This window comes from Mya arenaria, chromosome 17 (assembly GCF_026914265.1).
Source record: "Mya arenaria isolate MELC-2E11 chromosome 17, ASM2691426v1".
Classification (NCBI taxonomy): Eukaryota; Metazoa; Mollusca; class Bivalvia; order Myida; family Myidae; genus Mya; species Mya arenaria.
In genome coordinates, this window is record NC_069138.1 from 13,870,613 (window position 1) to 13,884,894 (window position 14,282).

At 35.0% G+C, this 14,282-nt stretch overlaps 1 protein-coding gene across 1 annotated transcript in view; it reads right to left on the minus strand.

Annotated features, from left to right (window-relative positions):
- The window catches only part of LOC128223098 (protein crumbs homolog 1-like), a 34,580-nt gene extending 21,657 nt beyond the window's left edge, over positions 1 to 12,923 (minus strand). The window contains exons 1-6 of the mRNA XM_052932349.1: positions 12,784 to 12,923; positions 8,755 to 8,886; positions 2,715 to 2,924; positions 2,137 to 2,277; positions 1,164 to 1,383; positions 370 to 499 (exon numbers count right to left, since the gene is read on the minus strand). Coding sequence (XP_052788309.1) covers positions 370 to 499; positions 1,164 to 1,383; positions 2,137 to 2,277; positions 2,715 to 2,924; positions 8,755 to 8,818 — 765 coding nt within the window. The 5' untranslated portion in view covers positions 8,819 to 8,886; positions 12,784 to 12,923. The remainder of the gene's footprint in view (positions 1 to 369; positions 500 to 1,163; positions 1,384 to 2,136; positions 2,278 to 2,714; positions 2,925 to 8,754; positions 8,887 to 12,783) is intronic.
- Between the last annotated feature and the right edge of the window lie 1,359 nt (positions 12,924 to 14,282).

The window sequence follows — 14,282 nt, forward strand, 5'->3', positions numbered from 1 at the left end:
TCACATAGTTGAAGCAGGAGTCACTAGCATGAAACTCAAGGTCATTCTAACACTATAGATACTGTAAATACAAGTCATAATTTTTAATAATCAATGTTACCATCAGACATTCACAGACAAATACCCCCCCCCCCCCTGTATTCACACAATTTTAAGAAAGGGTTACTGGCTCAAAGGTCAAGGTCCGTATAGCACTTAATACCAGCTCATTTTATTTATCAACTTCTGAATCACCTTCTGACATTCACATGCATTTCTATCTCCTTCATGTACAAAAGACATACATTTGAAGCAGGGTCACTGGCACAAAGATCAAGGTCAATCAAATACTTATAAAAATGTAAACCAGCTTATTAATTTATGACTCACCTCAGGACATTCACATGTATATCTGTCCCCCTCATGTACACAGGTCGCAGAGTTAAAGCAGGGGCCACTGGCACAAAGGTCAAGGTTGATTTCACAAAGGTTGCCCTCTGTGTTAACAGGACAATCACATCTAAAATGTAATTGTCAATGGTGCAACATTACCATGACAGCATAACATAAATTGAACAGCTATCTACTTTATGCTTAAAATTGAATGTAGGTTAGGCATAAAAGATGCAATTTTTATTATGAAAGAAATAAAGGCCCTGTCTTCTATAAGTAATACTATTAATTTGCTAGTTCAATTTCTAAATGTAAGGAGACCTTACCTTGATAAAATAAAATTATGTTTGATGATCATACACAAAATGAAATTTACATTAGAAACTACTGACATCATCCATAGAGGTTTGTCAAAATTATTCAAAGGCCTAGTTTAGGGAATGTTTGGCATGACAATCCCCTGCTGTACATCTCCTGCTAATTGCACTTATGTCTCAGTAGGGGCTAATTTCCTGTTATTTGTTTATTGGCTCAGTGCCATTTAGGAACCATTTCTATAATAAAACCTCCAAAACTGTGCAGCAAGACATTCAGATCAGAGATCTGATAAGACAATTAGGCAATTACATTAAGATCAAAACACAGAGGTTGTGTGTACAATACACGGTTTTGCAGGGGGAGGGGTCACTTATAGAAGGATTAAACTAGGCCTTTAAGCCTAGGAGATACCAAATTTCACAATGAAAATAAAATCTAAACATTAATTTTTATGATAAACTAAATACACTCACCTATAATTATTCACTAAGTCTGTGCAGACTTGGTAGTCCATGCATGTATGATTTACACAATCATCAATGTTGACCTCGCAGTGTTGACCTTTGTAACCAAGGGAACAGGTGCATGTGTACTGACCAGATGTTTCCATAGCAATGCATGTACCTCCATTGAGACAAGGTGAAGAGCTGCAGCCAGTTGTGACCTTGATTTCACAGTTGACCCCTGAAGTTCCTATAAATAGGGCATTATGTGGCATTGAATAAGAGCTTGTGTACTTACACAGTAACACATAGAGATGTAGTGAAAAGATGAAGACAGTTCTGACCTTGACCACTTGATATTCCTATTAATAGTTAATATAGGAAAAATAATCAGTGCACTATTTAAAATTATTTTAAACAATGGCAGGCCAAAGCTCATCTCATTTTAGATTTGTTTGCATTTTATTGTTTTAATTTTATTTAAAAAAGATCAAAACTCGAGTGGCTGTACTACAATGCTGGAAAATAATAAACAATTATCTCACCTAGCCAACACATACAGTATAACTACATGTATACATGTAGAAATTGTTAAGCATATGTTGGGATAACAAGCTAATATTTGCTGATTTCAAATTGACATCTTTGCCATACCATCTGCAACATACCCTCATTTGAATGATTTTATAAAAAATATACCCATCTATTTGAAAATCAAAAGAGTATATGTAAAGCTCATCCATAAATATACGGAGCATTGTTCTGGCTTGAATTGGGTCACAACCATTGATATCATGTTGACATTGGTCGCCATGGTACAAACTGCATTGAAATAATCTTATTTATATATACTTAACTAATGGACAACCACAAGTGTATCTGTTACGCACGTCTATACATGTAGCATTGTTCTGACATGGATTTGGGCCACACTGCTTGATTTCATGTTGACATTGGTTACCATGGAAACATACCTTCATTTAAATGATTCTATCAAACCCACCTATTGGACAATCACAAGTGTATCTGTTACGCCCGTCTATACATTTAGCATTGTTCTGACATGGATTGGGGTCACACTCATTGATTTCATGTTGACATTGGTTGCCATGGAAACCTGGCTCGCAGAAACACTGGTAACCACCTTAAATAAACACTTTATTTCATTTAAGAACATAAAAGTTGAAAGCTGTAGTTGTTCTAGTTTTACAAGTACCGGTAAATTTAACTTAAAGATCTCATTACTCATTAAAGAAAATTAAAAACATGTATGATTTGCAAAGAATAGTTTTTTCCAAATTCTTTTAAAATTAACGAAATATCATCAAACCTTTTCTACATATACTATTATTGTGCAATAATCTTTTTACTTTTCTGAAGCAGATTTTCTATTGCTAATGTACTATAGCTTAAAGTGAATCACTCTCAAGTCTGTTTCCTGGGTAGTATTCACCAGTATTCAGGTGTCCTTTTGAGAGGCAAAATAAATTGCTACACTGACGGAGCCCACAAACTCTTTGGTGGGAGGCAGCCATCCATAAAAGAGGACATCCTAACTCTTAGTTTACTTGTATCACCAACCTTCATGTATGTCCTCACAAATGGCCCCATTCTGACATGGTCCCGCTCCATTGAGGCAGTATCTGATGACGCCCTCACAGTCTGAACCTACATAGTCATCTGGGCAAGTGCAGGTGTAGGTCTGTCCATCTGTAGTCACGGTACAGGTGCCATTGTGAAGACAGGGGGCAGAATCACACAGTGACTGGGCACTACATCTGGACAATAGGCCTGGAACATAAATCAAGATAATTGAAACATTTGCTGTGTTAAGATGTAAACCTGAAGCCAATAATGAATTGTATAAAACTTGAAACAGTTGGTAACAGGTTTTCTTTAGGCTTGTTTGCACATTAAAATGATTTGATTGGTTGATATTAATCTTTGAATAAAGAATGACCAATCAATAAATATTAAACATAAAACATAACCTGTATGATACATTTGTCTGTTGTCTGTCTTGGTGGTGTCTTCATACAAACAAGGGTTGGAATCCCAGTTACAAATGGACAATAGACATGGACAAAATTAATCAAATTAAAGCTGCACTCTCATACTGAAAGTTTTGAGAAAAAAAAATGTCTGAAAATCAGATAATATTTGAATAAATGACTGGAAACCATGGTAAAATTATCCTCCAGGACAAGTACAAGAATACAAGTTACTAATAAAAGGGTAATTCTCAAGACGAGCATGCCTAAAAAAATGTTTTACTGACATGTGGTGTCACCTTAATAAAATTATAGTTCATGTCAGCAAAAGAAAAGAGAACTAAGCACAGATAGCAATCAGTTTGTAATCTATATTCCAGGGGTTCATACAGCTGATAATTGTCAAGCCCGAAAAAAACTGGCATCTGTTTGAGTATGAGGGATTCATGCCCAAAGCAGGGTGAAGGGATTTAGACCACATTTTAATTGTTTTCAAAGTCATTTATTTTTATTTAAAGGTACCTCCTACTGTTTTTGATACAAATGGCTCACCAAAAAAAACAATCTTTCCATTAACTGTACAATAACTGAAGATCAAAGCTCTCAATCCAGATTTTAGGATAAGTCCTGAACTACAAATCCCCTAATATTCCCAAAACAAACACTCTTGATAAAATAAGGAAATATCCTTTGATATAAGTTACGCATGATGAGGTGACTAAAAGTCGCCCAAATGCTGTCATGATTCCCTGTGATTGCGGTTTTATCTTCTTTACATTGGCCTTTCCAACTAAAACATATCTACAACCAAAATATTTTAATCTGTTTATTATTGCCTCACTTTGAGCAAATGGTATAGGCTGACGTCAGTTAACATAACAACTAAAACAGCTTTATTTTACCACTTTTGAGTATCTTAAAGGGTTTCACTCACAGATTTTATGTAGACAATGATTTAATAATTGTTGTTCATACTGAGTTATTTTACAACTTATTTATAAGAATTTACACCAAAAAGCAACTCGCAAATATTAACTTTCATTATGATTTTGGACTATAACAGCATTTCCTGCAACAGTTTTTAATTATTTTAAACAACAGAGCTCTAATAGAATTTCACTGATGTATTATTGTTGTAAGCAATTTTTTCACAATACCCCTCATAACATACAATTTTACTTTTTTTTTCATTATCGGATTAAAAAAGTAATGAAATATGCTCAAATTTAATATCATGCACCGATTCGGACTATAATTGTTAAAAAATTATTGGGGGGAACCCTGAACTCCTTGCCAACATATTAAACCAAATGTCAAAAGGTTGCGTCCCTAAGTTACGCCCCCTCTAAAGTCAATTCCTGGCTGGATCAGCGACTGTGAGCCCCTTTAAACCAAAGGCTTAATTGAGCCACTTATTGAATAAGTTTTTCCCTTCAGACAAAATTAAAATTTTATCAAGATTTATTTTCTGTTTGAACTCTGCAATGAGGTTTTTTTTTTATAATTTATACCTTAAAGTGACACTCTTATTCAAAATCAATACATACACATGTATAACAAACATCAAATTTGACTGTTAAACCTTAAACTAAATAATGTATTTATGGAAAATATAAATTACTGATAACAAGATTGTAGCCGTGTATTTTATAGCAGAAAGCGCAAAAATATAAATGATTGGTGAATGCTAAATATTTACTGTGGTGTACTATAGTATCATAAGGTAGAAATACCATGTTTTATGCTCATTTCCATCAAATTAAACTCAGTATCCTTCATAGGAACCATTGTTTTCGACATTTATTCATCCTTTTTGGAATATTAAAACAATTGTATTAATTGTGGTAAATCTTATTTGGGAGTAAGAGTGCATCTTTAAATTTGTAAATTAAGGTGCTTAAAATTTCTCTAGAAATGTGGTCGTCTAGTACTTTCTTGTTATATACGATATTTCTCAGCAATAATTATAAATAATGTTGTCAAATAGAGATATTTTATGATTTTAACATGCAGTTATTAATAGTCTTGATCGATTGTTACAGGTGTTGTTGAAATGGTAATAAGTTTTTGTTTCCAAATGTTTATGTTTTTATCATGTCATATCTTTATTTTATAGATACATCATTTCTTTAATTGTCTCAATTGAGTCGTACTTGAAGGTGACGCATCTTAAACAATGAGCTTATTCAAGTAATTAAAAATATGCATTACTTGTCATGTTTAGGCCAGCTGTAACATTAATCAATCACATTGGTCATTCTTAACATAACACTGATTGCCATCCATTTGACCAATAAAGGGACTGTATTTCATTCATATTTTGTCAATAAATACAATGTTATTACTCATAGCATGTTGTGTTGTATAATCTAATGCATTACTTTGACATCCTCTGAAAAACAACCTCAAACAACTGACCAGGTGGAGGAGGCTCCCATTCACATCATGTAAGTTCACACTTGCCTACAGGACTCCAATTCACATCATGTAAGTTCACACTTGCCTACAGGACTCCGATTCACATCATGTAAGTTCACACTTGCCTAGGGGGGCTCCCATTCACATCATGTAAGTTCACACTTGCCTAGGGGGCTCCCATTCACATCATGTAAGTTCACACTTGCCTACAGGACTCCCATTCACATCATGTAAGTTCACACTTGCCTAGGGGGCTCCCATTCACATCATGTAAGTTCACACTTGCCTAGGGTAATCCCATTCACATCATGTAAATTCACACTTGCCTAGGGTGCTCCCATTCACATCATGTAAATTCACACTTGCCTAGGGTGCTCCCATTCACATCATGTAAATTCACACTTGCCTATGGGGCTCCCATTCACATCACATTAATGCACACAAGAGTACAGGGCTGACAGGCTTCAACCAATAACATCTTAGTTGAGAGACTGACAGGTTCATACCCACCGTGTCTTGGTCGGGAGACTGACAGGTTCATACCCACCGTGTCTTGGTCGGGAGACTGACAGGTTCATACCCACCGTGTCTTGGTCGGGAGACTGACAGGTTCATACCCACCATGTCTTGGTCGGGAGACTGACAGGTTAATACCCACCATGTCTTGGTCGGGAGACTGACAGGTTAATACCCACCATGTCTTGGTCGAGAGACTGACAGGTTAATACCCACCATGTCTTGGTCGAGAGACTGACAGGTTCATACCCACCATGTCTTGGTCGAGAGACTGACAGGTTCATACCCACCATGTCTTGGTCGAGAGACTGACAGGTTCATACCCACCATGTCTTGGTCGAGAGACTGACAGGTTCATAGCCACCATGTCTTGGTCGAGAGACTAACAGGTTCATACCCACAATGTCTTGGTTGAGAAACTGACAGTTGCATACCCATAACGTCTTGGTTGAGAGTGTTACAGGCTCCAGTCCACCATGTCTTGGTTGAGAGACTGACAGGTTCAATTCATGTCTTAATTGAGATGTTTGGAGGCTCATACCTATAACATTTTAGTTTAGAGGCTGACAGACTCAAATCCATAGCATCTTGGTTCAGAGGCTGACAGGCTCCAATCAATAAGGTTTTGGTTGCGAGGCTTACAGGCACCAACCAAAAACATCTTGGTTGGAAGCAGACACACTCAAGCTCTATACCTCTTAGTTGAGAGATTGACAGGCTCAAAACCACACCATCTTCATTGAGAGACTGACAGGTTAAAACCCACCATGTCTTAGTTGAGAGACTGACAGGTTCAAACCCACCATGTCTTAGTTGAGAGACTGACAGGTTCAAACCCACCATGTCTTAGTTGAGAGACTGACAGGTTCAAATCCACCATGTCTTAGTTGAGAGACTGACAGGTTAAAACCCACCATGTCTTAGTTGAGAGACTGACAGGTTCAAACCCACCATGTCTTAGTTGAGAGACTGACAGGTTAAAACCCACCATGTCTTAGTTGAGAGACTGACAGGTTCAAACCCACCATGTCTTAGTTGAGAGACTGACAGGTTCAAATCCACTATGTCTTAGTTGAGAGACTGACAGGTTAAAACCCACCATGTCTTAGTTGAGAGACTGACAGGATAATACCTACCATGTCTTAGTTGAGAGACTGACATGATAATACCTACCATGTCTTAGTTGAGAGACTGACAGGTTAAAACCCACCATGTCTTAGTTGAGAGACTGACAGGATAATACCTACCATGTCTTAGTTGAGAGACTGACAGGTTAAAACCCACCATGTCTTAGTTGAGAGACTGACAGGTTCAAACCCACTATGTCTTAGTTGAGAGACTGACAGGTTCAAACCCACTATGTCTTAGTTGAGAGACTGACAGGTTCAAACCCACTATGTCTTAGTTGAGAGACTGACAGGTTCAAACCCACTATGTCTTAGTTGAGAGACTGACAGGTTCAAACCCACTATGTCTTAGTTGAGAGACTGACAGGTTCAAACCCACTATGTCTTAGTTGAGAGACTGACAGGTTCAAACCCACCATGTCTTAGTTGAGAGACTGACAGGTTCAAACCCACCATGTCTTAGTTGAGAGACTGACAGGTTCAAACCCACTATGTCTTAGTTGAGAGACTGACAGGTTCAAACCCACTATGTCTTAGTTGAGAGACTGACAGGTTCAAACCCACCATGTCTTAGTTGAGAGACTGACAGGATAATACCTACCATGTCTTAGTTGAGAGACTGACATGATAATACCTACCATGTCTTAGTTGAGAGACTGACAGGTTAAAACCCACCATGTCTTAGTTGAGAGACTGACAGGATAATACCTACCATGTCTTAGTTGAGAGACTGACAGGTTCAAACCCACTATGTCTTAGTTGAGAGACTGACAGGTTCAAACCCACCATGTCTTAGTTGAGAGACTGACAGGTTCAAACCCACTATGTCTTAGTTGAGAGACTGACAGGTTCAAACCCACCATGTCTTAGTTGAGAGACTGACAGGTTAAAACCCACCATGTCTTAGTTGAGAGACTGACAGGTTCAAACCCACCATGTCTTAGTTGAGAGACTGACAGGTTCAAACCCACTATGTCTTAGTTGAGAGACTGACAGGTTCAAACCCACTATGTCTTAGTTGAGAGACTGACAGGTTCAAACCCACCATGTCTTAGTTGAGAGACTGACAGGTTCAAACCCACCATGTCTTAGTTGAGAGACCGACAGGTTCAAACCCACCATGTCTTAGTTGAGAGATTGGCAGGATAATACCTACCATGTCTTGGTTGAGAGACTGACAGGTTCATATAAACAATGTCTTGGTTGAGAGACTATATAACAGGTTCATGCCCATAATGTCTTCGTTGAGAGACTGACAGTTGCATACCCATAATGTCTTGGTTGAGAGACTTACAGGGTCCAGTCCACCATGTCTTGGTTGAGAGACTGACAGGTTCAAACCCACCATGTCTTGGTTTAGAGGTTTGGAGGCTCAAAACTTTAACATTTTAGTTTAGAGGCTGACAGACTCAAAGCCATAACATCTTGATTCGAAGGCTGAAACCCAAAATATCTTCAGTAAGAGGCTGATTTAATTGAGAAGCATACACTTATAAAAAAAATTAAAACAAAACCTCCGCTTGGACACTGTGACTCTTGGAATTTTTGTATGAACAAGAAACAAATTACCTGAGAGAATTAAAATCAGGAAGATGAATCCATTTTGTGCTTTAAACATGGTGATCCCTCGCATATGGTTCAACAAACATCGTTACGGTGAAATATTTTGCTGATATTCGAAATCAACGGCACCAAGACATTCTGAAAAAATAGTTTCAGTATTATTAAAGCAAAGTTTTACACATTCTATTCCAGTTTTATTAAATTACCATGGAAACTCAGAAAGAATCAGCAAATATCCAATGATAATGACTGCAATAAAACATCATTCCCATGCATTTTGCATTGACAATGTTTGATATAAAATATAGGAAATGTGGAATTATTATTATTATTATTATTATAGTTTCAGAGACAGTCTGAATTTCACATTATGTTGTAATATGCCATATTTCATTGCACAAATTTTAAAGAGCTACAAGTTCTTAATATCATTTTGAACATATCAATTGAAATTGAAATAATGCTGAACCACCCTTATATAAATAATCATAACTCTTAAACCAATGAAAAGATATATTAGTCATGTGATAACCCTGGCAGTTTTTTTTCCACAATTCTTGGAATGAGGTCAGAGCCTTTGTGTCTTGTGAAGAAAAAGGGGAGTTCTGACGAACATTTACAATAATATATTGAGTTTTCACATGATTTTACTTCAGTGTAAACTGTGATGCAATAAAAGAATATTGAGTTGAGTTGAGTTGAGTTGATAAATGTATGTGATATTATTTTCTCTTTTAATAGTTTCATAGAAAAAGCATTTAGGGTCATATTTTTTATTTATTTTCTTTTTTCAAAAAATAAATTGGTAATTTCATTTGGACTTGGTTTGTTAAACTAAGTAGATAATTATTGTGGGCAGCCATAATCCAATTTAGTGTCACATCCATTATGAAAGAATTGATGGGGCGAAGAGGGACCACACACTGTGGAATAAACTTAAGAAATGATCTGTCCAGCAAATAAGCCAGTTCTCTGATTACTCCATCGACCATAATGTTAAATTACATTGCCTAGTGACCTCGTCAAATTTTGATATCATTTCAAGTTATTGCTTTCCTGGTTTGTATTTTGATTCTTCATTTCAACTGAAGTCAGACTTCAACTTGCCTAATTTGTCATCTTTGAAGGCCTCGAAAATAGTATTTTTGGTAAAATTTGTTTAACCTTAATTTCTACATATACATGTCAAACACTTTCAAATGAGAACTAAAAGAACATGGGGTAACCAGGCATCTAAAATTCACATATTTGTTGGTTAGATACCTTAAAGAGACTCATTCATGGTTTGTAAAAACTTGTATGACAAAAAACATATGAGAAGATGTTTGTAAAAACAAAGATACTGGAACCCTTCAACAAATGTTGATATACATGTATGATCAAATGATTCCCAAAACTGTTGCTAGTGCCATGTATGAGTGACAGAATCCCTGTGGCCGAGTGGTTCAGCTATCGGTTTGACTTAAACCAGATTTTCTTTTTATACTTCGATTGGTTTTTTTATGCAATTTCAGAAACAAAGAGTTAATTTATTATAATATAAGTGTTTTCAGATGCATCACCGGGTAAAACTTATTTTTGGTGTCAAAACATGAGCGAGTCCGGGCTTTACAACATTACAACAAAGTATTGTCAATGTTGTTGTTTTTCTTTCAAGATCTGGGGAATAAAATTCAGATTTATTACATGTTCAGTATTCTCTTAAAGGGACACGACACCAGATGATACAATTGCAAGAAAAATATGTCAAAAAAACTTACATTAAATTGACATAGCTGTGTACAACACATTGAATCTTACTTACCGCTACTGATGTATCACATCTCCACAGTTTTTGCACATTTTTCAAATTCGTAATTTTCTAGGGTTGTCTACCACGTTTATCCCAGTAAGTTTAAAAATAGCATCAGTATATTTGTCTTTACTCATAAACAGGGATGATTTTTACTGGGAAACCATTATGCGCTTTTTTTTAACAGGGAAACAGATGAGACTGCAACATGATTGTTGTGTTTATTATTTTAATCATGTAAAGTGATGTATTATTGCCCTCCTACTAGTTTGCATTGACAATTCTTTGCTTGTTTTGAGGAAATTCTGTATTTGCCCATTTTGAAGCATCTGGTGTCTAGTCCCTTTAAAGGAAGCCTACTATTGATCGGACAAGCAAAAACAATCTCAACAAGGTGTGCAAATCTGATGTCCGGTTGTAAGATTGAGGCAATAATCAATTGGAATAATTTGCACAGATGTCTGAATCATAGAGGTATAAATAATAAACAGTGAGGCTCCAGTTTCATCTATCTATAACAAAATTACAGCTTGCAAAACATAAGGTTCAAGACAAATAAAAAATAACGGCCAGTTTAAAAGCTCAAAAGCTCTCTAGAGTATATTCTGCCTTGTCAGCTTACAGCAAAACTCCTCTTATCTTTTTTGCATTCATGAACACTGCAATGTAAACTAAAGCGCTGTGTTGCTAGCTTAACTACAGTGCCCTACTTCGCATAGCAACAATAATGGATGGGCATAATTACCTTATTGGCCCCTAACAACTTGTGCACAATGTTTCATATACCAAGTTTGCATGATTATTTTTCCACTTGGATGGAAAGACTCTTACACTGTTTGTTGTCATAAAAACTGCAATTTTTGAAAAAACAAAAAAGTTTTAATAATGTATATAATCTCATTTTGATGGCCCTTTAACCGCGTACCTAGTTAACTGACAGACAGACATACAGATGGATGGACAGTAGTGTGGTGAAACTATAGTCCCCTGCGGTGAAAACCGTATGGGCACTACTTATAAATCTTTTTTTCAATATAATGACATCATCTTGCAATCCAAAGCATCTAAGTGGGAAATTTAATTGCTTTCGATGTAAATTGAAAATTTTATTTGATAGATCACTCACATAGCTTATGAACTGTATTCACCTTCAAAGAAGTATATAAAACCACTATTTTATATTTTACATTTCTATTAGTTGATAGCTTGATGAGCTAAATCTTCATTCCATGCTTCAATAGAGAAATACATGATAACCATACCTAGATAAAATACAAAGAAAACAATACTGAATTCAATCAAATAGTGTGTTTATTTACAACTAAACTACTGGAAAAATGCTATGTTTAATTCTGCATCAATAAACTGGGAAAAAGAAAAAAAAACGTAGTCAATAGACCATTTGAAAAAATGTTCAGATTTATGATTTCATTTCTTTATAAACCAACTCATTTTCTTCAATAACCTTAAAGGGACTCACTAAAGTTTTTGGACCATTTTTTTCAGGTGTACACAATGCAGACTGAAAAAACACGAACATAATAATTATTGTACTCTTTGATAGTAAAATTGCAGGAAAAAAATATAACTATGGCGTTTTAAACAAACAAAACTGTTTTTTAGTGGGGAGCAACCCACATTGATAGAGCCAAGAAAACAATAGAAAAATGACAACAAATCTGCTTGCCCACGAGGAATCTTACATGGTAACCTTTAAGCCTTTTGTTGAAATTTAGTGTTACTAACGTTATACTTTATAAGACAATATTAAATTTTGAGCATATATCAACATTTGTTGAAGGGTTCAAGCTGTAAAAAAGTGTATGTGACAATACATGAGGGGGTCCGTTTTAACATATTCAAATAATTTTAATCTGATCCTTCGTAAGCTTAAATTTGACTGATTTCTACATCCCTTTAGCCTATTAAGTTATATGAGAAAATAATGAAAAAACTTACTTACAAAATTTAAACATTATGTAACCGGAACACAATTCACAAATTCCAGATTCTATTGAAATTGAACTTGACTTCAAAATACATTTGTAACAAACAATCTTTTGGGGGAAAAAACAAATTGAAGGTTTTGTTTTCTTTCCATTAAGTCTTACCTGTCTTACAATTATAACAAATATTCGAAAAGCTTTCACTTTAAAATTTGTGCATAAAAGTACTCCTAGTAATGCATTATTTACAATACAATTACTATTTTGAGTATTGTGAACAATCAGTAAGTTACTCACCAGAATCTAACTTAACACTACACTCCAGTAGAAAAAGTTTAAACAAGTAAATTATTCAACCTTAAATCCAGATCCCAAAACGCAATAAAAGGTATAATTTAGCATCAAAGCATAGAATATTACAGCAAATTTATGTAAAGTACACAATCACGTATTCTGTGCAAATTAATCCTTATTGAGATGGAGCCTTTTACAAACAGCTCTGAGTGTATCGCCAAGTATGGCAGATATTGATCAAACATCTTTGTTCATTGGACCTTTGAGCAGAAGTCAGACTTATTCATGGACCCCTTCGCTGAAAATGAGTGTTTATCCATTTGACGCATAGTGTCAGTTTGAATTATAACTCTCTACCTGGGACCAATAACAAATCCTACTCCCAATCTCTACATACAGGTCTTTTTTTCAGAAAATGTATTAACTAAGGGGTCTTAAGTGCATTTTACGTTACTGCTAAAATATCATTAAACCTTTTTTTTGACAAAATAAACTCAGTAAATTCATTTATGCTTAAATGGTTAATGTTAACAAATGTTGGTATCTCAAAATGATCAGCAAAACAAGCTCTATATTTTCAAAATCCAAACAAGACTTATTTCCTGACTAAAACAAAATAATTGTGGAATAAAATGAATAATTCAAAATATAGTTCATTAAAAATTCAATATTTCTTTATATGTACATGTATTATAAGTGACTTTCTTCATTGTATTATTATTATAATTATTATTACTATTACTGTTACTATCATTATTATTATTTTCATTAATTAAAGTAACTTGCTCATGGTTTGTAACATGCACTTTTTATTAAATTACGAAATAAAGTTTGGCAACTCATGAGGACCGGTGTTGTCAAAATTGCAGTCCAGTGTTGAATCCACTGTGCTATGAAGGCTTACCCTAAACGTGGGGAATATTTAAGCTATATACCTAACTTGGTAATATCAAGGGATAACATCGACTAGCCAATCACACATATATAAGGAATTAATTCTACTAGGTAGACATACCTAGTATTTATTTTTAATGAAAAAATACGAAAAAACTGCTATAAATAAATTATTTGTTAACTATGTGGTACTTCAGTTAGTAAGTTTCAATCCATTGTACACATCGATACCAAGTTTATGTCAGATTTCAACAATTTTCTTTTTTATTAGCGATTTCATCATACGGAGTACAGCCCATTTCATACAAATGACTTTCTTCATTGCATTATTATTATTATTATTACAATGCTATCTCATTTAATGAATGCTTCTTATATTCTTCTTAATATATAATAGCAAATATGGGATGAACACAACTGAGTACGAACTATGATTCCAAAACATTCAATCAGCAGTTTGAAAATTCTAACAACTGCAACATTGCAGCAACTGATTTGAAACGGAACATCAAAACGTACTAAACATTATTAAAACAAACTAACATACCGATGAAATGTTTGCATTAACTTTGTAAAAATGTTCAACATAAAACACCAACCGCTCGTTT